The sequence below is a fragment of the Saccostrea echinata genome, unplaced genomic scaffold (assembly GCF_033153115.1).
Source record: "Saccostrea echinata isolate AGI-Se365-2 ecotype Australia unplaced genomic scaffold, CSIRO_AGI_Sech_v1 ptg000086l, whole genome shotgun sequence".
In the NCBI taxonomy this organism is placed as follows: Eukaryota; Metazoa; Mollusca; class Bivalvia; order Ostreida; family Ostreidae; genus Saccostrea; species Saccostrea echinata.
In genome coordinates, this window is record NW_026889835.1 from 3,272,437 (window position 1) to 3,295,938 (window position 23,502).

The window sequence follows — 23,502 nt, forward strand, 5'->3', positions numbered from 1 at the left end:
TCATGTCCAAGTGCTTACTTTTCCTTGTTAAGTAAAAAACAGTAGAGCTACAGTCTCGTAAGAGAAATTTTTATTCAATGAGATTCGATTTCTTGCTCTGTTTGGTTTTTTTTTTCTTTTATCATATTATAGAATAATAGGTACACAATAACATTATTAAGGGATTATATCTGCATTTGCTACGGGAATTCGGTATATCCAAATGGAAAGAGTATGGTACTGGGGTTAGGAAAATTTAAGTGGTAGTTTTAACTGCTAAAGCTTACACTATAGCAAATTATAACGAGATTATCCTCTTCTTCCAGGATAGAATAGTATATAAGTATGTGCAAATCATATGAAAATTTAAGTGTGTAATATTAAAAAAGCAGTATTTGTTTTTGCTTTAAAAAATTAGCCATATGTATCAAGATTACGTATGATCTATTTTTAAGATGCATATACAAACGAAAAGACTGTTCAATTATCAATATAAATCTTTACATAACTCTCCGAAATATCCTGGATCCGCCCCTGATTTACATCCTATTTTGCAAGAATCCCAGCAAAAACAACGAAGTCAGTTACATCCTAAAAAGTTACGGTTCAATTTGATATCTGAACCACAGCTGAAATATTAAACCGGAATTTTAATTAAAATGAAAGTAAGAACGCTTTTGTTTAGTTCGAAACGTAGAGTACTAAAAATTTTAATAAATGAAACAAAATACATAGAAGAAAAAATATAAACAAAAAAATGATTTCCAGGATTTTATCAAGTTGTTTGAACTGCTGCAATGAGTGGTCATTTCAATTCGTAACAAATGAACATAGCTGTTCAATTTGAAGTTAGATGCTTTGAGGAAAATAAAACAATTTCAACGACAGGCTTTAAAGAAGTAAACTATTTTATGAGCCGAGGCAATTCATTAAAATGCAACAGAAATCCAATAAAACACACAGAAAATGCAATGTTGGGTTTGCCGTTATGAAAACGGCAATACTCAAAGAGTGGCAATTACGTCATCAATTGTGTATGGGATGTTTGGCGTAAAATTCAATTTGGCACACCAGCAATCGCTCTCTCCCACCCCAAGGGTGCACTGATGTGTTATTACGGATAGTGTCACCAGCGGATTGTGCCAACACCTTTTTTCTCTTTTTTACCTTGGAAACAAGAGCAAAAAAGCGATCAATATTGGTCTTTCGACGGTATCTACATAGAATTGTTATATCCTGCTCATATTACAAAATACATTTGTATCTTTATCTGTTCTGGACATTTTTTTTACAAATGAAAATGCAATAGTAATAGGGAAAAAATCACCATAGAATGAAAAAATTGAATTTCAGGATATAAATAAACTTTTCCTAAACCATATCTATATTTCTGGACACAAATGATGAAATAAAATTCAGATATCGGACGTCAATTCTAGTTAGCGGCGTCCCGCCTTCTCATTTTCACCTTCGCCATGTTAGAGCATAAACCTCGTACTGAGCATGCCCAACAAGTTCATTCCCGTACGGGACCATTGTTTCTCTGGCTTTTGATTGGCTGAGTTGATTTGTCACCTCTGTCCCGCACTCTTTCTAACGTCCTAATTAGTTCAGTCGGATGTCTGGTAGTGACAGCTTAGAGCAGGCCGTGAATTTGACGCGTGCTCACCGTCCAAAGTCAACGGGAATTCTTCTAAATTAGAAACTTGCCGTATATAATTCTCTCTCTGTCCTGCCTGGTGACAAAGTAGCAAAATGTCGTCTGCTGCGAGGGATGTTGACAGCTCGCGGTGCTCCATTAAGAAACAGGAGATGTTTGAGACTTTCCAGACATGGGCCCTCCAAAATTATGGAGACAGTGGAAAAACAAAGACAGTGACCCGTAAAAAATATGAGCGAATAGTGAAAATTCTGAGTGGTGAGGAACCATCAACTGCAGACAATTCAAAGTTCAGGTTTTGGGTGAAAGCGAAAGGATTTCGTTTGGGACCTTCTGAGAACACAGGGAAAGGATGCGAACAAACGATTTATGTTCCTACGAAGCCTGTGGTAAGAGTTTTAATTTTTTTTCATATTGTTACTCATTTTTATTGCATAAAAATAAACAAAACGACTATGAGCACAAAATTTGGTCCTATCTCAACAAGGACATCCTGTGTTCATCGTTCATACATACACAGGACGTGTCTACACACTTCCTTATTATAATTGCCTGAATACTGTATCCCACTTATACTGTACCATCACCAAGTGCTTTCACACTCTATAAATAAATCTGTAACTAAAACTCTATTCTTAAGCATCCGATTAAATGTACATATATGCAAAAATGTATCGTGTTAGCCTATGGTTCTAGGAATGAAGAAAAATGTAATTAAGAAATCTTCTCTCGATTATACAAAGTCATAGACAAGTTTTCTACTGTTGATAATAAAATATTGATTAGATGTCGTGAAGAGATTGTGGAAATGCGCCTAAACTTTATTTAATTCTATACATTTAATTTACGCACTGTGCATCTTTAATCAGTAAAAATTAAATTTCATGGAGAGGAAAACAGAACAAAGTAATTTTCTAATTTTTAAACTCTCAGAGCAATAAACGTGGAACTTTTTGTCAAAAGAATTCCTCCGCACGGCTGCCGAAATTAAAGCAGAAAGAAAATCCATGAGTTGGAATCGGCCTACAACGAGAAGGTCTAAATACATTAACTGTCTTCAGGCATTGGCTGTAGGACACTGGCTTTAGGGTCCTAAGACCACATTGATTTATTAACGGAAATTCGCAGATTTCGGTTCTTCCCTGTCAAGCACTTCGTCCTCACTAGTCAAATTATTATACATATACATACACCATCGCATTAGAAGACTATTCTGTGAAATGATTTTATATGATTTGAAAAAGACGAGTAATTTTTTCCCATTCTTTGGTCTCATCAGCCATTGATTTTTTTGATTTATAGCGAATTTACTGTTACCACGGTTTTTTTTTCTTGGACCAGGATGTGCGAAAAGGGCCTCATAATAGAGGGCAGGTGGTCTATCTGTGATGTAATTTGTTACATCTTCTTTGCAAACAGCTTATTAAGTCCTACTGTTAGGTTTACTCGACTGCTAGCATTGTGAAAGCCTCTCAGTGACAATGCGAAAAGTAATACCCCCCGATTCCAATTACTGACCACGTCCGACTATTGGACTTTTTTTTATCCCACTATCACGAGTCAAAACTCGGTTTCAGGCGACAAAAGCACATATTAGCTAAAGGTAAGCTTTGTCGACATCGTCAGGTAGATATCAGACAATTCTTGGAGATTTGTAACAAGATCTCGCGCGACAGGGTATCCATGGTAACTGGGATGATGCACACACCTATCGGATCGGGTGGTTTCGCGTTGCCTTTAATTAGCGGAATGACAATATTTTTCTTCGTATTATTACTTTGGAGTGATGGTCTTTCACGAGTAATCGCTCAATCAATGGCCATAATGACCACAGGTGCTCATGCGACATGGATGTCAGCGGCAGTCCAGCGTTCAGCCCTCTGTTTGTGATATATACTCATCAGTGTGGCCTGATGGTGTCGTATGACGTTCTATGGTGCAATAAACTTGGAAATGTATGTCTACATTTGTATTTCAATCTGAAGCAAGGCGTGGTCGTAAAGATTTTTTTTTATCCATTTTTGAATGTTATTAGAGACTTGACTTTCTCATCTGAAGATTAAATAACAGCAGTCATATGAATGCTTTGACGACTTAATCTTACTAAAACGTTTGATTTAATATTGTGCGTTACTGGTTAAAAATAAAATAAGGAATCAAACAATTATAAAATATATATAGATCATAAAGGTAGAATCGATACAATGTGAAAATGTATTTCACATTTTTAATTCAAATTTAAAAAAAAAATATTGTATATGCATCCTTTCTTTTTCAAATGTATTTTTTAGACTAATTGTTAGTTTGTTTTAAAAACTTTGTTAGTTTGTTTTAAAAACTGGACAGCAATTAATACATGTATCGTGTTTGTAAAAAACAATCCTAAAATTTAAACTCTAAGGATTATCGCAAGCAACAAAAAGACAAAAATAACCCAGTCTTTGTGGAGCAATGAAATAATATATAAGGGAAGTATTAATTGAACCTGTATCATTAATGAAAAAACAGAATGTAAAATATATGTACCCAGAATGACCCTTGACCTTAATCTTGATTCAAGTGATAAAATTTTTTCCTGCACATAGTCTGGCCGGAAACAGTTTTAGTTTATCAAAAAGTCGGAAACTCATCAAAATTTGGCTTTGGTGTAGTTAAGAGCTTTCCTTTTTAATTCAGAATATTCAATCCTCCACCCTGTTATAAATTAAGCTGGGTATTAACTTACAACTGGGTGTATTATAGAGTTATTGTGAAACAGCATTGAAATAGTTCTATGCTTCTTGTGACACCCCTAACCCTTTAAAAAAAAAAAAAAAAAAAAAAACCATATTGATTTGCCTTTTTCTAACTTGCTTGGCAAGAGTGTGTTTTCGTGTTTATTTTTCTTAATGTGAACAGTTATTCAGAGGAAATTTGCTTATAAAAAATAAATGATTTGTAAATCCTTTTTTTAAATAATTAAGAAGGTATTTTTTTAATATTAAAAAACTTATTATTGACTAGTGATGTAGCTTATTATATCAAAGAACAGTAATTTAAGATTCAGAGTATGTTAATTAAAAAAAAAAATAGGTGTATTATAACAAGTACTGTTTTTAAGGTTTAATTTACTAGGGGTGTGATATAAATCCGTTATCAGCCCTGCAGATCTATATCAGCCCTGCAGGATCCGTATCAGCACTGGAAGCTGATACGGCCACTGTGACGTCAGGCATATCGCATATGCAAAAAACCTGTATTTATTACTAAGTATGTGATATATATATATATATATATATATATATATATATATATATATATATATATATATATATATATATATATATATGAGAGAGAGAGAGAGAGAGAGAAAGGAAAAAGTCTGGAAATCAAAAGGTATACATGTATACTATTATAAATTCGCTATTTTAAAATTCCTGACTTTATCAATTAAAAAATGTATGAAAACTAGTAAATTCCTCTCTACGATTTATTACAAGTAAAAACTGTTTATTGATTCCGAGTCCCGATTTTTTATGAACACGAAACAAACGACAACTGTTTGTCCTCTGGCGTATTTTGTCGTCTTTCTTGCTGAAAATGAAATCTTGCGTTTACTCTCCCAGAGAAGGGAAAAGAGATTCAATAATAGGAGCGCTAAAATAAATCTCATTTGTCTAAAAACGTGACGACAAGTGTTGGGAAACTCGACTCCATTTTGCCGGCATCGAGTTCGACATTTCTTTCTGAGAACGCTCGAAAAAACACGTGACTTCACCGTCCTGGGACACATCAAAATACAATTGTATTGTAATTGCTTGACACCACCATTTAAAACACGATTCAGGCTTTCCTGGTGATATTCCCTTCAGAATTAAACTAAGGTTTTTTTTCCTTGATGTCGATTTAGAATATAAAAAAATTTAGATTTTTAATTGTTTCAAGGAAAAAAAAAATCGTGAGCATTGTTCAGCGATTGACTTAATCTAACCTTTTTTTAACTGCTTGTATTAACTATAACGTACAATGTATGGGAAAATGTCTTTTTGAAATTGTTCCCCAAAACATTTCATCATAAAAAAATTATTAAATATTTATTTAAGACATGTTAGATAATTAAATAACTTTAACATCATACCGGCCCAGATGTTAAGAAATATTAAAGATTTTTAAAAATGTACAAAGTTACTATAAACATTTTAATTGTCGAAATATCTGCTTTATTTTCTATCTTGGTGCAAATTGCAATAATTAATGAGACTGTGTATAGATAAATTCGTTTCAAAGATCATGATATTTCTTCAATACCTGGACATTCACAGACCAATATAATAAGAACGGTTATTAAGTTTAATTTGAAAATATATATATATATATATATATATATATATATATATATATATATATATATATATATATATATATATATAGATATATAGATATATATAGATAGATAGATAGATATATATATATATATATATATATATATATATATATATATATATATATACAGCTTACGCGTATTTCATATGCTTGAAATTAACACGAGGACTGTAGAACTCTGCTGTAAGCTCCAAAACTGTATTTCCTTCAAAAGCGAACTTGTTACAATATCGCCTTTTTGCTCTCCGGGATATTTCAAATTGTTACCTTATTAGTAGACGAGAAATGCAGCTGCCGCCAAAGTGACCCCGCCGAGAGCTAGCTTTCAGGCATACAGTCGTCCAATATGAGCTTCAGCGAGTGTCTCTTTTGACATAAGTCGACCCTATTATCCGGAATATAAGCTTTCCCGCAAACCAATGGGTGCCTTATTGATTCGGTGCTTGGGAACACGTAAATTCACACGAATTTTACCAGTCCCCCATCAAAATCACAAGTAAACGGTGCCAGAATGGTTTGGAACCAAGTATGACACATGTAATGCGTCACTGCTGAAAATAAGATAGCTGCAAGAAAGCATTTAGTTTTAAAAAATGTTATTCTTTATTCATGAGATCTAAAGGGGATCTGATTGAGGAGTTGGTAGCTCTACTGGTTTGGAGTTGAAATAGTCTTAATGTACATCTGTTTCATCCGAATTTCAGTTAGAAAAGTAACTAAACCTCTTTATATAAACCACGAAAAAGGAACACTATATTAGAATAATTTTTAGACATTTAAGTAAATTTTGTGATTTTTTTTGTCTACTTTTAGTTAAATCAGCAATACTGTTTTACGAATCGAAGATCGCCGAGAGAATAATATATTTTGTCATCGTATGAATATATGTTCATTCTAAATAAGATAAAAACTAGAAGTGGAATTTCTAAATGTTTTAATCAATGATTTTATATTTAATATACCAGTAAGCGGTGCAGCGCTTAAATATAATACTGTATTTCTCTGTGCTCTAAATTTATTTACAGTAAGCAAAAACAATGGGTAGAGCATCACTTTGAAATTTGTTGACTTTATTTTAGTAACCACGGCCACTCCATTCGTCAAAATTAAAAATCATTGTTTAGAATGACGTTTTTATCCCTTTTGTGTGTGTGTGGGCGGGGGGGGGGGGGGGACTACGGATTGTTGTCAGGCAAATGATGAAGGGAATTAGAAATTGTACTTTTTATTAATGTAGTATATTAACAACACTTTTAATTTTTATTTCCATATCAAGCTAAGAAAGATTTGGCGTAATCTTTTTGCAAGGTAGAAGGTCTTTTTAAAAATGGAGTTTTGACCATAATACTCCCCCCCCCCCCCCCCCACCCCGAGTGGGGGGTTGTCGTTTGTTCCTTGAGTATAGTTTATGTTTGTCTGTTGTTTTATTTATTTTATTTTATTTTTAATCCTGCTCTTATCAATCGAATAATTGATCTTGAAATTATGATCACAACTTCTTTTTCGACATTCATTGCAGAAGAAATGTTTTACTAAAAATTTAAACTTTTAACAAGCATTCTTACACTTGCAATAATCTAAACCGCCGTAGTCATCTAATTTGAATTTTTTATAGACATTTTTCATTTAATACTTTATGCAATGTAGAATATATATACAACTTTTTTTTTTATCCCTGTAAGATACATTGACTGTGAGGATCCACCTTCTCCTGATAGATTCTTACTATAATGACAAAAGTTCTAATTTAGTTTAATTGCATATGAAAAAAGAACCTATTGATTTAAGTATATGGATATATTTAATAAACATGATATCAAAGACTCCCTTTTTAAATTGATAAATGTAAATTACATGTAATAGACAGGCTCTTCGTGTAGGTTTTACTTTTTATCAGCAAATGAGCAGTTCCTAAATGTAAAAAAAAATCCACTTTTTATTAATATACAACTAGATCCTACTAAACAAAATTACAAAGATATTGAAAAGACTTTTATGACAACGATTCCAACTTATTTTATTTAGTAGCCATTGCCTGTTAGTCTGTACAATATTTTACTCTTTGTTGATTTACAAACATATTTTAGGGTGCCAGTTTTTATTTCTGGTCACCTCCCCATTATGATGACAAAGATGCCACCTTTTAGAATTATATATTGTCTTTAAAGTTTATGAGGTGATAATCAACTATTGGACATGTGATAATTGGCATAAGCGGCAGACCAACTTCAGCAGGAATTATCATGTACTACCATATTGGTTTATCATACTCATAAACACCAAATAAAATAAACTCATCCCTTATATTAACATTGGAAAATTTTCCTTTTTACTGCCCCACCCCATTCTACTCATAAAATACAAGAAATAATACCCGAAGTGAGCGACAAAAGCATAAAATACAAGAAATAATACCCCAAGTGAGCGACAAAAAAGTGTCGCCGTGAATCAAAGGTTTTTACAATGCTTGGATCTGTAGCTCTCTAGTTTATCTGTCCGAATTTTCTCAACCAGAGAGCCACAGTTCTGCAGCCAATCACAAACATGCAAATGAGCGGTATAGCATGGTGGTTAGCATGTTAGTTACAAAGGAAAAATTGATTCGCAGTAATTTTATTGCTTGGGTTCGAACCCTTAGAATATCACTTTAAAAAAAACATTGAGTGATTTTTGCCGAAAGAATCTTCCGCAGAAAAGTTTTGTTTATCATAATTTCATACTTTTCAATGATATGAAATGTAATCTAAAATAATTGTTATGCTATGTACAAAATGCCGACTTTAAATAAAATTTACTTAATACTAAAATACTAAATTCTGAATATGACTTTTATACATCTAAAGCTATAGGCATTTTGCACGCCTTGTTCTCCCATCTCCTTTGATTATAAATATTGCACCTTTTTGTTGGTATGTGGCTCTTAAAGACAGAGATTCCACTTTTATGGGTATTAAACAATATGTCACTGGTATATAGATACACTCTACATGTATAACAAATATTCAACTTTTTTTGGTATATATAGACAGACCCTAATTGCAACGACACAGAAAAGAACTACAAGAAGGTTGCTAGGGTGGAAGATTTCTTCAACATCATCTATAATGTTCACGTGGACATGGATGGTAGAGGTGGCAAACACGCTGGTCAAAAACGTACCTATAGAGCGGTAAGTCAATATAGAACAATACCTAGGAAATGGTAAGTCCACTCAGACTGAAAAAAAGAAAAAAGGAAAGTTGATACAGAAACAAATACACATCAAGAAAACCATTGTCAACCTACGCGCAACCGAGGTTGACAATGGTTTTCGAGGGGTAAAAATTTTCAATGTTACACTCAACTACATGCAATATTTATTATATTATACTGAATGTTTTATACAAATATATAAAACAGTGAACCTTGCGCGCATAAATTCTGCGCAGTCACTATTTTTAAGAATATCACCCGTAGTCAAGCAATGTTGACTGTTGCTACGCTGTAGGGCGTGGCTTCATTATTCAGCGGTAACAGTGTTTTTTAACAAATGTTTCTCGACGAATCAGATTCAACTGATTTACATGAAAGTATAATATATAGAGTTATAGACGTTATTCCCTTGAATATATGCACCTATAGAGCTTCGAGTCAGTACGGGGAAAAAACCTATATTTGAAGAGTTAATTAACATGATTACACTGTCACGTTCTAATTTTTATTGTGACACCTTTATCAGGTTGTAAATTTAAAATTAAATGCAAAATTTACAAGTTGTGTTGTGACTTTTGCATTTACCTCCACCCTGTAAATTGAAAATTTACAACAGGATACCTTATCCAGGTAAGTTTAAAAAAATATAGAACATGACAACTGAATAAAAACACTGTGATCATATACATTGTTTTCTTAAAACGAAATACTGCAGGCAGTCCATGAAAAAGTGTACATTAAAGTCTATCACAATGCTACGAACGAGAGAAAAGGAAACAGCTTATACAAGCATTAAAACACAAGTACATGTATAGCATAAAAATGAAAACCCGAGCAAGGAACTATACACAGCTAAACGAAAATCCCAACATGAATGATGTGCATTACTTTTACACTTGTTTAATTCTATTAAAATCTTAAAACATATCGACAAATCAGACTTACATGTACATAATTCCGTATATAGACAATTTGAAAGCTTTATGGAATAGCCATAATTATAGATAAATGGACATTGGACAGGATGTTACTACTGTGCATACATGTACATGTAAGTTGAGTTTGTTTAGACATATGTTAGAGAGAGAAATGAAATGTACAAAGAAAATTCTTAGAAGTGACGTAAATTAAGCAATCAATACTTGCCTTCAGTATTTTCTCCTTATAAACAAATAATTTTATTTTTAGAAAGAAATATTTCCTTCAGTGAAAAAAAATATCAACACGTGATTTATTTTTGCTAAAAGAGAAATAAAAAAATGTCTGTCTTGGATTCCTCTTATACTGAGATACAATTATAATGCTGGTCAACGATGCATACCGATGTCTTTTTTAGACAGTATTTATTCTACAATACACATTTTCCTACACTTGGTTTTGATATTCTGACAATTTCCTTGAAACAAATTGTACAAAATTCTTGGAATTATCGAAAATCCAAAACAAACTCTGATTTGTATTGGTTTTGTTCACTTCAAATCTGAATGAAAAGGGTTACAGTTTTTAAGTATCATAGTTAAAAAGCAACAAAAGTTACTATTAGTATATACACAGTCGGATGAATAGCAAAAATCTGAGAAATTTTGTAACCTATACTTCACTTTATGATGTTTTTGGGGGGCTTCATCGTTTTGTAAAGTTATTAGTCCTCCCCCTGAAGAAAATTTATTTTTGTTGATGAGGATTCCAGCTTCCTTATTCGGTGACACGCCGAATCGTGCTCCTTGCTCTGTGGTTTGACAGTGAACCAAGTATCGCTAAATCCCGCACAGCTTGTGATGGCATTCGAAATAATCCGTAATGCCTAGATCCGAAGATTAGTTGAAACCCGTCAAAACTTCTTTGCTCTCGGAAGTCGCACAACTTCTCCATGGCTATTTGACGAGAAAAATGTTAAAAGATGCAGCTCCCTCAGAATCGATAAATCGGCGATAACAAGTTTCCAAGCATCAAACGACGCAAACCCTATTTTCTTGTAATTAGCAAACGAAGTTCTTCACTTCATTTTGTTGAATATGGCCCGAAAAAAGGAAAAAAAATCACATTGTCTTCTGTACAATTTATTCCGTGTTTACAAAGAAAAGAAGATGATTTTCTTTTTAAAAGGAAATAATGGAAGAAAACTGCGTTCGGGGAAAAAATCTGTAATGGGCCTCTGCTTTTCGTTTTCTATGAACAAGAAAAGCTCTGATTGCTAGGACATGTGATGACGACAGATGTGTCTTAAACGGAGAGCTCTATTCCCAACATTTCTTCATACAGAACTGATCAAATGCCGACATACATGCTCAGCTTCAAGTTCAGTCGAAAATTTTTAAAATATTAGTAATGAAAAAGCCATTAATATTTTTATTTATTAATTTATAGTAAAGTTATCTGTTAAGAATTCAATCTTTTTGATCAGAGACGTTCACAACAAGCGAGTTTAATGGTCTGTAGAGATGACTAGAGAGGGTTAGGTGGTGGTGGTGGATAGAATATACAGGTTGGTTAGAGAATATGTCTAGAATTAGGGAATAAAATGTAGTTGATTGACCTCTGCTGGATAGTGGAGAAATACATCCCTAGATTGCGCAGAAAATCTTGCGCCGTAAATTGCACCATCTTTGCATTACGGGATCTGCAGCGTTATGGTCAGACTAAAATTTAAACTATATGACGCTGCAGTTCTGCAGCTGAGGGGGGGGGGGGGTCGGTCGGATACTGCAATCACATAGTGGTTCAACAGTTTCAGTGTTTCGTTGTATACAGGACAAAATCCCAAGTTCAAATTTAATAATTTCAAAGAAAGTACCAATAAGCTACATCATATCCTGTTTCCACGGGATGATTTATTTAATTATTTATTTACTAGATGAAATCCCGCGCAAGCGCGGGGAATTGAATTTATACTACTACCGACAGAAAATATATTGTAGTTTCTACTGACAGCCTACAGGCTTATAGCAGGAAGAAATACTTTGTTCAAAATTCTGCAGGAAGTAGATGTACGCCCCCCCCCCTCCCCCCATTTGTGAAAATTTGAAAAAAAAAAACAATTTCATTAATTGGCGTTTATTGTGAAACCTGTTACACTATGTTATGGATATTGTACTTCAGATGCTCTTATTTCATTTCCCTCAAGGATAAAAGCAGCGATTATGCACATTTTACTTATAAATTGATTGGGGGGGGGGGTTAAAATTCACTGGTACTTGGGCCTTGCTTTATAAATATGTACGTACCTTATCGATATGTAAAAAATGTACTTTACTTTTTTACATACATGTATCAATAAGGTATACATACGTATTTATAAACCAAGACTCAAGTACCTGTGTAAAAATTAGCTTTTAACGCCCTATGAATAGGCCGAGTATTTGATACGAAGGACTGTATTCAGAAAAATAACTGAAATGTATTGATTAAAGCACAAAAGTTTACAGCTTTGATTGTATTTGAACAATACCTTATTCATTAATTTTCTCTTTTCATGTAAGCAAGTTTATTACGAAGTACAAATTGTACTTCGGGTTCGTTGCAAGGATGCTCTCAGTGAGGATTTTACCGGTAAATTTATTAGGAAAACCTACTACATATATGTTTTTAGTCTTTCGATATATAAATATATTCAAAACTTATAGTGTTATCAATGATTTACCATTATTTAAATGACCATTCACACGAAAGCTTTTTTTATATTCATGTAGCATAATAGCCTCGTTTTTTTTTTTTTTAACATCGGGCTCGATGCTATATGATGTTCTAGAAGCTTCCGTCAATATTAAGATCGGTGAATGACGAAAATAATTTGCACATTCCCTTTTTAATCGGGTATCACACCATATCTCTTTTATATCATTTAAATCAAGTTTTGATTGAATAATTCAGTGATAACGTTTTATGAAATAAATGAACGATTGTTTGTTGTCAGTGTCATTAAAAATTGCCAGTAACTTAAATCCGCCAACCGGAAACGCCACCGTACTCATGTTTTTGCTATTTCATGGCTGTTTATAGAAAATGAGGGTAGACTTTTAATTTAATGTACGATACTAACTATCCGAGTGAAATCTAAATATAGTTTACGGACATCATCTTGTATCTAGTGTATTCTTAGAGGAGTTAGTATGAACTCTGGTGCACCCGTTTCGGAGTTTATTTGCAAAATTTATTAATTTATAAGTATAGATTTATCTATCTATAATTATTACTGTTATTTTGTTTTTTTTCTTCTTTGTTTTACAAAGAAAGAAACTGATATCTGGACAAAGTTTGATAACTCTCACAATTCTTCGTTGCAAGTGTAACACGTCCAATAGAAGCTAACTTTGATGAATTCCGTGGTAAAAATATCTTCCGACAAAAAAAAAATAAGATGTACATATATTTCTAAAAATACATGAAAAGGACATTTTGAATACTCTGACTATAACCTTTTTTTAATTTGACAAACTAAAAGGGATAATTCAAACAAAACCAATTAAAAAAAAGGGGATGCTTCCATTCTCTCAATAAAATATTATTACCGCCGCCAGGAGGCGGTCGGTGATACGATATGAAAATTGAAGTAGCCGTGTGTTTGTGAGGAGTTAAAAATTTTTTTTGGCTCAGATGAGGTAGAAAGAGGAAAACTGTGGTTAGAGGGACAAAATATTAAATTATAAGATACGGAATAGAAATTGATAATGTAGTGTATGTGGAAAGTAATCGAGTGAGATAAAATAAAACCTGTACTTACTTCCTTACCTCGCTTTTCTCAGTGAGCGAAGAAATTGATCGTGTTTTCTTTAAAACTTTATTTACGATTTCTCGCGACCTTGAGTCAATTTTACATCCATATGCATGTACTTTCCGAGAGCATAAAGTGAACTTTATAAAGTTCGAATCATATAGTTGAAGGTCTCGTGCATTAAAAAAAAAAGTTATGTAAGTTGTTATGGAATAGAGTACATGAAAAACAGTTAATGGAAAAAGCCGCAGTTTTTTGCCAGGTAATATGATTGATATCAGTTAATTTTCGTTAGTAATAACTAATAACTAAGTTAACCAAAAAGTTATTCAAATTCTGAGAGACTTTATAATTTTTTTTATACTGACGGACATTTTTTCGGTGTAGGAGAACACAGAATGTTAATTTTAATGCCTGTTGACGCTGGGACCATGAACACATTTGGCACTTAAAAATCTCCAGAATATGAAGAACGGAATGATATCGAAGCGTTAAACGTCTCCATTTTAAAAAGGTTTTTATGACGATAAACATACTCTGACAAGACAAAACAGACTGGGTATTTTGTTTTTAAACCCACAGCAAAAATGGAATATACATCTCAACTTCAATGCTAATTGAAGGAAAAGTTAATACAAAAAATCAGAATTTTGTATGTGTGTCGTTCTGTTGTTAAGGTATGCACTGTTTTGTTTTTGTTTTTTTTCTTTTTTCTTTTTTTTTTTTCGATTTTTTTAAATTTATAATATTTATGTAAATCACTTTTAATTTGGGAGAAATTCATTTTCGCGTAATTTCGCGAGACGCAAACATGTAGACCAAAAAACATTTCCTTAACATGATCATGTTTATCAGATTATTTCGCATCATATCCACAATACGTGTAGAATAGAGAGCTTCAGAACACTGCGCGATGTGAATCAAAAGTTTGTTGTCTGCGTATACACTTCATTTTAGATATAAAATTATATAAAATTTTTGACACTCCTTTAGCGTTGAAAAAATTAAAGTTCATGAATTGCGTTTATTAAAAATAAAAATATATTTATATTTCTTGTTCTTTTCATTTTGTCTGTGACTCGAAGGGTGTATACTCGTAAGCTGATCTTACAGCCATAGAAGTCATTCACTGGTTTACTTTTTTAAAAGAAGCTTTTCTGATCAAAGTTTTTCGTTGGTCTGTCTGTCTGTCCGTCGGTCAGTTAGCTTTTCATATTTTCGACTCCTTCTCTAAAACAGTGATCTAATTTCAACTAAACCTGGCACAATAGATTCTTGGTTAAAGTTGGTTATAACTCTGGGCCATGCTCCCATCCAAATGGAGATAATAAAGAGTAAAAATGGGTCGGGGTCATGCAAAAATGGATAATGTTTTAAAAAAAGTCCTGTAAAAAATTTTCTTTTCCAATCATGGCACAGGGCCTAGGATGGGGCCACAATATGTGATCAAAGTTTGACATGGAAATATATAGGGGAAAAAATCTCGAAATCTCTCTCAAGAATTGAAGGGCTACAGTTACTCTTTTTTTATTGTACAAACATAGAGGATTCAAATTTGTTCAAATCATTGCTCCTTGGTCTAGGGTGGGCCCAAAATAATGGGTCAAATTCTTTTTCATGATTTCACATAGAAATACATAAGGATTCCTGAATTTCTAAAAAAGAAAAACAATTCTCAGAAACAGGGGCAACGATAATTGTTCAAATCATGGTCCAAGTTGCTGGGTTACATGGGAGTTCAGATTTTGTACAGAAATACATAAAATTCTGCAAGACTGACCAACAAGACTACTATGTGTAAACTAAATTTAAGACTTAATTAACTTACGTAAAATTGCATTAATCATAAATCTTAATAAATTGCACACTCTACCACCGGCTCATACATTTACAAATGTATGTCTGAGAGAGGAACGAACGACAACTCTGCAAGAGAGACTAAAAAAGGTGGCTACTTTCTAAGAAGATCAAATATATTTTGTCTGTAGGATGAGGCAACTCAGGCGAGTAAATAGCTGCAGAATTGTAGCTCTCTGGTTGAGAAAATTGGACAGACAAACCAACCAGAAAGTTACAGTTCTGCAGTTAGTGAACAATGTGACCATTTGGCTTCTTGTACTGCAATTGATTTGTAGGATGATGAAGGTACAGTATTTCAATACTAACATTTAGTTAAGCAGATATTCTAAAAACATATTCCAGATTGCAGAAACCTACGCATTTTTACCAAGAGAAGCAGTTACACGGTTCCTCATGTCCTGCTCGGACTGTCAGAAAAGAATGCATGTGACGTCATCGGAAGAAACTCAAAGTAATACGTCATGTGAGTCAACTTACAAACCGGAAATGGCCATAGAAGACCCACCCATCATTGACTTCAGTGTGCCTATCACACAGACATACCTGAATCACATGAAACAAAAAAGCATCATGAACGACGTCGGAGCGACGGATGAGGTAAAATGTTAGCAAACGTATTGTTAGCTCACCTGAGCCGAAGGCTCAAGTGAGCTTTTCTGATCGAAATTTGTCCGTTATCTGTCGTTGTCCTTGTGAACTGTTCACAATTTCATCTTCTACTCAAGAACTACTAAGCCAATTTCAACCAAACTTGGCACAGAGTATCCTTGGGTAAAGGGGATTAAAGTTTGTTCAAATGAAGGGCCACGCCCTCTTCCAAGGGGAGATAATTTCAAAGGAGATGGGTGAACAAGGCGTGCAGAATGCCTATAGCTTCAGATATGTAAAAATCATATTCAGTTTGTGAATTAAGTATTTAGAGTAAAGTTCTCTTTATTGAAATTTATGAAATTATGATAAACAACACTTTTCTGAGGAAAATTTTCCCAGCAGAAATTAATTTGTTATTAAAAAAAATAATGTGGTATTCGTGGGGTTCGAACCCTAGCAATAAAAATCCTGAGTATAATTTTCGTTTAATTGAAACTAACGCTCTAACCACTACGCTACACGTCGCCCGCGTGGCGCAGTGGTTAGAGCGTCTGCTCTAGAGTCGCGAAGTAAGGAGTTGATCCTTACGTCGCGGGTTCGAATCCCACTGTGGGACGTGGAGACCAGCCCTTCGGATGAGACCGTATAAACCGAGGTCCCGTGTCGCAGTAGGTGCTGGCACGAAAAAGATCCCTCACTGCTCAATGGCCGTAAGTGCCGAGTATTGGACAAAATTTGCAGCTCTCCACCGGCAAGTGGTGGCGTCTCCATATGAGTGAAAAATTCTCGAGAGGGACGTTAAACAACATACAATCAATCAATCACTACGCTACACTGCTCCTGATAAATAGTGACATTTAAATCATGTTTGTGATATGACCCTTGACTAAAGGGACTTCAAGTATTTCTCGGAAAGATGCGAATATTGTGTCATAATAGTGTACTTTTAAGATATAGTGGGTCTTTGCTCCATGTTTTTGTTAACCAAAATATGTATATTTATACGCAAACTTTGATGATTAACTTTCAAAAAAATGGAGCGAAGACCCACTCATATCGAAAAAATTATGATATGAGAAAATGATCCTTTTTGCCCTGTTTAGTGTGTGTATGCTATTTCATAAGCAAATAATTTCAATCTTTGTGAGATTTTTGCAAATTGTGGAGGTTTTACATAAAGTATATTTTAATGTTAGATGAAATATCAAAGAAAATTTTGTTATAATTGAGATTTAATTTTTCACCTTCATGTTTGTTACACTATAGGCACTTCGCTCGCCTTGTTCGCCCATCTTCTTAGTGAATAATTAATGGCACCTTTTAAAAATCTTCTTCTCAAGAACCACTAGGCCAAATTGTTCAAATCATGACCCCCGGGGGTAACGTGGGGCCACAATGGAGGAACAAAGTTTTACATAGGAGTATATAGGAAAAATCTTAAAAAATCTTCTTCTCAAGAACAACAAAGCCATGAATGGTCATATTTATGTGGAAGCATTCTCAGTTGGTGTAGATTCAAGTTCGTTCAAACGATGACCCCCTGGGGTAGGGTGGGGCCACAATGGACGATCAAAGTTTTACATAGGAATACATGTATGTAGAAAAAATCTTCTCAAGAACAGCAAAGCCATGATTGGTTATTAACTATTTCGGAAGTATCTTAAGGTAGTGTACATTCATATTTGAAAAACACCATGGCCCCCTGGGGATAGGGTGGGGCCACAATTGATGATTAAAGTAATGCATAGTAATATATAGGAAAAATCTTTAAAACTCTTCTTCTCAAGAACAGCAAAACTATGATTGGTCATAATTATATGGAAGCATCCTCAGATAGTGTAGATTCAGATTTGTTCAAACCATGACCCCCGGGGGTAGGGTGGGACCATAATGAAAGTTCAAACTTGCAGGGAAAAAAGTCACAGACAAAGAAATATGTAAGCATCTTTAGTTAGTTTAGATTCAATTTTGTTCAAATTATCCCCCCCCCTCCCTTTTTAGGGGTAGGTCGGGACCACTTATGCATTAAAGCTTTTCAATACTGAACTGATTTTTGCTTTTTTCCTAGCCACAGTGCTTAGGTGAGCAATGTGGCCCATGGGCCAATTGTTGATTAATACTTTTGTGGAATGGGCAATATTTTGAATAACCTACATCGAATTTTGAAATTTTCAGCCTTTTTTCCCGAGCAAATTAAAAATTAAAATTTTCAATCGTAGCTGTATGTTCTGAAAACTTTATTTTTTCGCCTTCTCCCCGCCTGGCTCGTCAGATATCAAAATCGTTAAAAAAAAGTAAGATATTTCAGATTAACCGCACATAAATTTTAATTTTTACATTACAGTCGACATTTACAGACCTCTACATTATCGTCACAAGCCACGGATTTTTGTGTCCATTTCGTTCGACCCTCAAAATCCGTGGCTTGCGATGATATCTCTTTCTATGAATATACCATATACATGTATGCAACTGCATGTTGACTCCCTCGCTTATTCGGACCATGAATTTCTGAATAAAATGGCGAGAATAACCCCACCATGTGCAGGATTGAGCTCATTTAGATGTAACTTTAAAGACTGCAAGTTTGAATTTGATTGACGTCAGTATATGGCGAGCTTTGTGCTAAAAACAGGTATTAAATATGGAAAATTTGTTTTTGAGCTCAACCCTGCACAAGTTTAGGTTAGTGTCGCCATTTTTGTGCTAAATTGTGCAAATCATGAACCTTGGGTAGGGTGTGACCACAATAAGTATTACAAGGGTGAAGAACAGCAGAGCCAAAGTTATTCAGGTGAGTGTTGTGGCCCATGGGCCTCTTGTTTTCTGTATTATATCTTTCACAATCTGCATTGTATATGTTTTGATTTGTATTTTATATTAATTTTCTCTTTGTATTGTATATTTTCTACTAATAATTGTATTCTATAATTTCTATTTGTATTCCATATTTCGTTATTAACATGTTTATTGTATATTTCCATTTGTATTGTAAAATTCAACATTTGCATTCTTATATATTTCAATTTGTATTTTATTGTATGTAAATTCCAAAGTATTCGATAACGAAATTTATTTGTAGTCTTTAATTTGGGATCAAAGTTTCTCCAGAGCTCGCTTATTGGGAGACACTGATGACTATGGGCTATCGTAGGATGGATTTTATCCATCGAAAAAGAATTGGGCTGTGCTGAGTAATGGCGACCTCTATCTTCTGGTGGGGAAAATTAAAATTGTACTACTATTTAATTTTTGAGCATATACTAGTACTATCAACAACCAAAAAAAAAATCCATGTTTTACGTACCAATTTTTGCTGACTGGTAGCATCGGTTTTTAAAGTAGAGAGGGGAAGGGAGAGAGAGAAAAATAATTGACAAGTAAAAAAAAAATAGACTACCCAAACTCTCAAAGTCAACGATTTTCCTCTTTCTGGCATTTATTTAAGGTGACAGAGTTCGATCATACTGCAATAAAATAAGGGGGAGCGGCCTTTGAATTAAGATTTTCATACAATATCTATAGCATGACTTTCAAAATAAGTGCCCCCCCCCCCTTTACAGGCCTCTAGCGCCATGTGTGATGTGAATGTTCATATATCGCCATTTTTAGCTCTAGCTGAACCACCTGAAAATTTTCGAACAGTAAAATCCATCTTAAGCCAATCTTTAAAAATGCTTGCTTGCCCTCTCCCGACTCAAAGTTGTTTTTAAAAAAAGTGTCGGTAGGTAGGGGAAATTTTTTTTAATTCAAAAACACTTATGAACATGAAGTTATAATAGTTAATAATGAGATGAGAAAACTTTGGAATGAATGAAAAAAAAATAATTGTTTCTTGGCAGTAAAAAAAAGTTTTGAGTATGGCTGTTTTTAGTCAGTCGGTCGGGAGAGGGCAACAAAACATTTTTTAAAGATGGTCTGACTTGGAATTTATAAAATATCCCACAATTCAAATTGAAGAATACAATGCATTTTGTTATCGAATACTTAGGGAATTCATATAAAATACAAATTGAAACACAAGAGAATGCAAATGTTGTATTATACAATACAAATGGAAATTATACAGTACAAATGATGAAATATAGAATTAAAATGGGAATTATAAAATACAAATAGAAAATAATACAATACAATGAAAAAGAAATATAGAATACAAAGTTTGAAATGTACAATACAAAGGGGGACAAAAATATTACAAATGGAAGATTATATAAAATACAGATAAAAAATTATACGATACAAATAAAAAAAATCATACAATACACATTGTATAAAATAATAATACAAATGAAAAATTTAACAAATGGAAAAGATTAAATATGCCATACGTTCATAGAATATAATTTAATTATAATGCTGATAAAAACTTCTTAAAGCTGTGTTTTGATAACTGACGAAAAGAAAGTAGAGAAAGAATTTGATTGCACGGCTGTGTAATTGCTTCATGTTGCTAATTTAATCCCACACGAGCAGGTATCCAGTGAGAAGTATTTTATTCACCAACTGTTCTGATAAAAAGAAATGTCAAGATCATGTCTGAATGCCACATACAGCTTTCAATTCGTCAAAGTAAATTTAAAATGTCAAACAATGATAAAATCGATTATCATCGATTCACAATGCTGGACGATATAGTACTCATATCGATACATAGTTTGGTAAATCAATATGTGGAAGTTTAATATCGGTAAATTATTTACTGAAGGTTTATCTGCAGTAGAAGTACATTTGGCTTTCACAGCTAAATTACATAATAATATGGTTGTGAAATGTCAAACTGTCATGCATAGTTATGTTTACTTTAATATGTTTATTGCATTTTTTTGGCATGCTTTTTGAATTATTTCAATGTTTTCTCATATGATATTTTTCGTTAAAAATTCAAAGCAATAATTATATGGAGACATTTTATTTTTCGTAATGAATTCAAATAACAATTTATATGAAGACATGTGCTCTAAATATTTTTCTATATCGATAAATAAGGAGCTCTACTATTATTTAATGCTGACAATCTTACCATTTGAAGTCAGTAATCCCTCACCATTAAACACGTACTATAGAGTATTACATATCATCCACAGTTCAAGTCAATTACCCATCAAATGTTCAAAGCCAACATGACAGTAATAAACCTGACAAATCTTTGAATTTTATAACCCTTAGAAAGAATTCAATTCAATTCAATGGAAGGTAATTATAAAATAGTAAAAAGTATCGTTGGGGAGACACAGGCACCTGACTTTATTTTTCTTATAATAAAAAAACATCCCCTTCCTAATATCATTATGATTTATTATTAGGGGGTATATTTTTTGAAGACTTCGTTCTGCAAATTAGATTTAAGGTAGCTAGTAATCGTGAGTTAACTATCGTGATACAGAATTTGGTAGAATTAATATTAATCAGAGAAAGTATTTCATTAAAGTATTTTCTCGGTAGTCTTCTTCATCACAAGAGTAAGAATGTATTGAAAACTTGGAAGGGTTGAACACCTAACCCTCGGGAATAAAGGATTGGTTATTGACTTATGGGGCATTCATGCATTATTGTATCCCCACTTCCTCCTGAAATTATGGTGTCAGAGGTTAGTGTCGGTCACAATACAGGCTAAAATCGCAAGATTAATGCTTTTTGATTTTATTACTGCTATATTGACGTTTAACATGACATTTGATCTGTCAAATTTTAATGAATATTACATTCTTTCAATATATGTTGATTCTGTTTTTGAAACAGATGTTAGTCCTTGGTAATTTGTGTTTTAGAAAGCACAGAAGTTACTGACTACTAGTATTTTACCTGGACTTGACCTTTGCGCTACTTTCAAATAAAGCTTTGTACTTTAACTAGCGTTTAACTTTAATTAATGTCATAAAAGACCTTTTATACTGATCTTGCATCCTGGTTATTTGGTCTACCTTAGGATGTAAAATATTTGCCATACATTAAATACATTTATTTCATTATATTGTACGTTTTGCACACGCAGGCGACAGGTGTGATCTTTGGGACACTCTTATTTGAATAACTACTTAATAATGTCTGGAACTTGCTTTCTACAGCTATTTATCTCCACAGCAATATAGGAGTGGGAATTGTCTTTTGATGGACTTAGCTTTCTATGTTTTCTTGAAAATAAATTGCAGACTTACCGATTCCTTAAAACTTTGGTCTGTGTGAATTGTATTCGAGTGAAAGAAGGGAATGTTCGAATTTACAAGGCTAGGTTTATGAATAAGATAATCGATGCATGGTCTGAGACGGCAGCTCTATAGCTTAACAAATCTTAAAATGTATTGGTTTTGGAGCTTGAGGATTTATTTCCTCTTTGAAGGATAACATCAACCATTCTTGTGTTTTAGAAAACTCGAAATATTCATAGTATGTGTTCACGGTATAGGGTGGTATGGTCGGTGGCAGGCATGGGGTAATCGTAATCGATTGTATTGATTACTTTTTTTCAAGTAATCGACAGTGATCTGGAATGTTTTATGTGTACATGTACTGCCAACATGCGGACAGTCCAAATCCTCCAAAACACAATAAAATATTAAATGATTTCTACAACCAAAGTCAATAAATATGGAGATTCAGATCCAATGTCGAAAGTAATAATTTATTCCTCTCATACTTTATAGCAGGAACCATGTCTCCACTGCCCATGGTAGAGAATCCCTCATTTGAGCATTTAGTAAAAATGTTAGGTCTAAAATATAAAATGAAACCAGAATAAAACCTTACAAGAATCTGCACTGAATCTGCAGGAACACATTCAAACTTAGTGGATATCATTAACATTACCATATTACTTTTAAATAATTTAATTCCAGGGGATAAAAACTTGGAAGTAATCGATTACATCTTCCAAAGTAATCGATTACAATCAATTACAGGACAAAAATGAATGTAATCGATTAATAATCGATTACACAAAATTCCTCTAAGCAATCGATTATTAATCGATTACATTTTTCAGTAATCGTGCCCATGCCTGGTCGGTGCAGCTAGTGATGACACAAGGTCATAAACAAACAACCCACAGTTATGGCATTGATTTGGTATTGCTTTAAAACATTCTGGCAATCACTTTTTCTGATAATTGTTTTTAATTTTATTGAACAACATGAATAAAGTATGATTT

At 33.4% G+C, this 23,502-nt stretch overlaps 1 protein-coding gene across 3 annotated transcripts in view; it reads left to right on the forward strand.

Moving 5' to 3' along the window:
* Positions 1 to 1,498: 1,498 nt before the first annotated feature.
* LOC133176981 (nucleolar protein 4-like) overlaps positions 1,499 to 23,502 on the forward strand; it is a 47,058-nt gene continuing 25,054 nt past the window's right edge. For 2 of the 3 annotated variants that reach the window (XM_061312052.1, XM_061312053.1), the window contains exons 1-3: positions 1,501 to 2,028; positions 9,027 to 9,170; positions 16,107 to 16,361. In XM_061312052.1, the coding sequence (XP_061168036.1) occupies positions 1,735 to 2,028; positions 9,027 to 9,170; positions 16,107 to 16,361 (693 nt within the window). In that variant the 5' untranslated portion in view covers positions 1,501 to 1,734. Of the gene's footprint in view, positions 2,029 to 9,026; positions 9,171 to 16,106; positions 16,362 to 23,502 lie in introns of all 3 variants that reach the window. The other variant, XM_061312054.1, reaches the window with a different exon arrangement.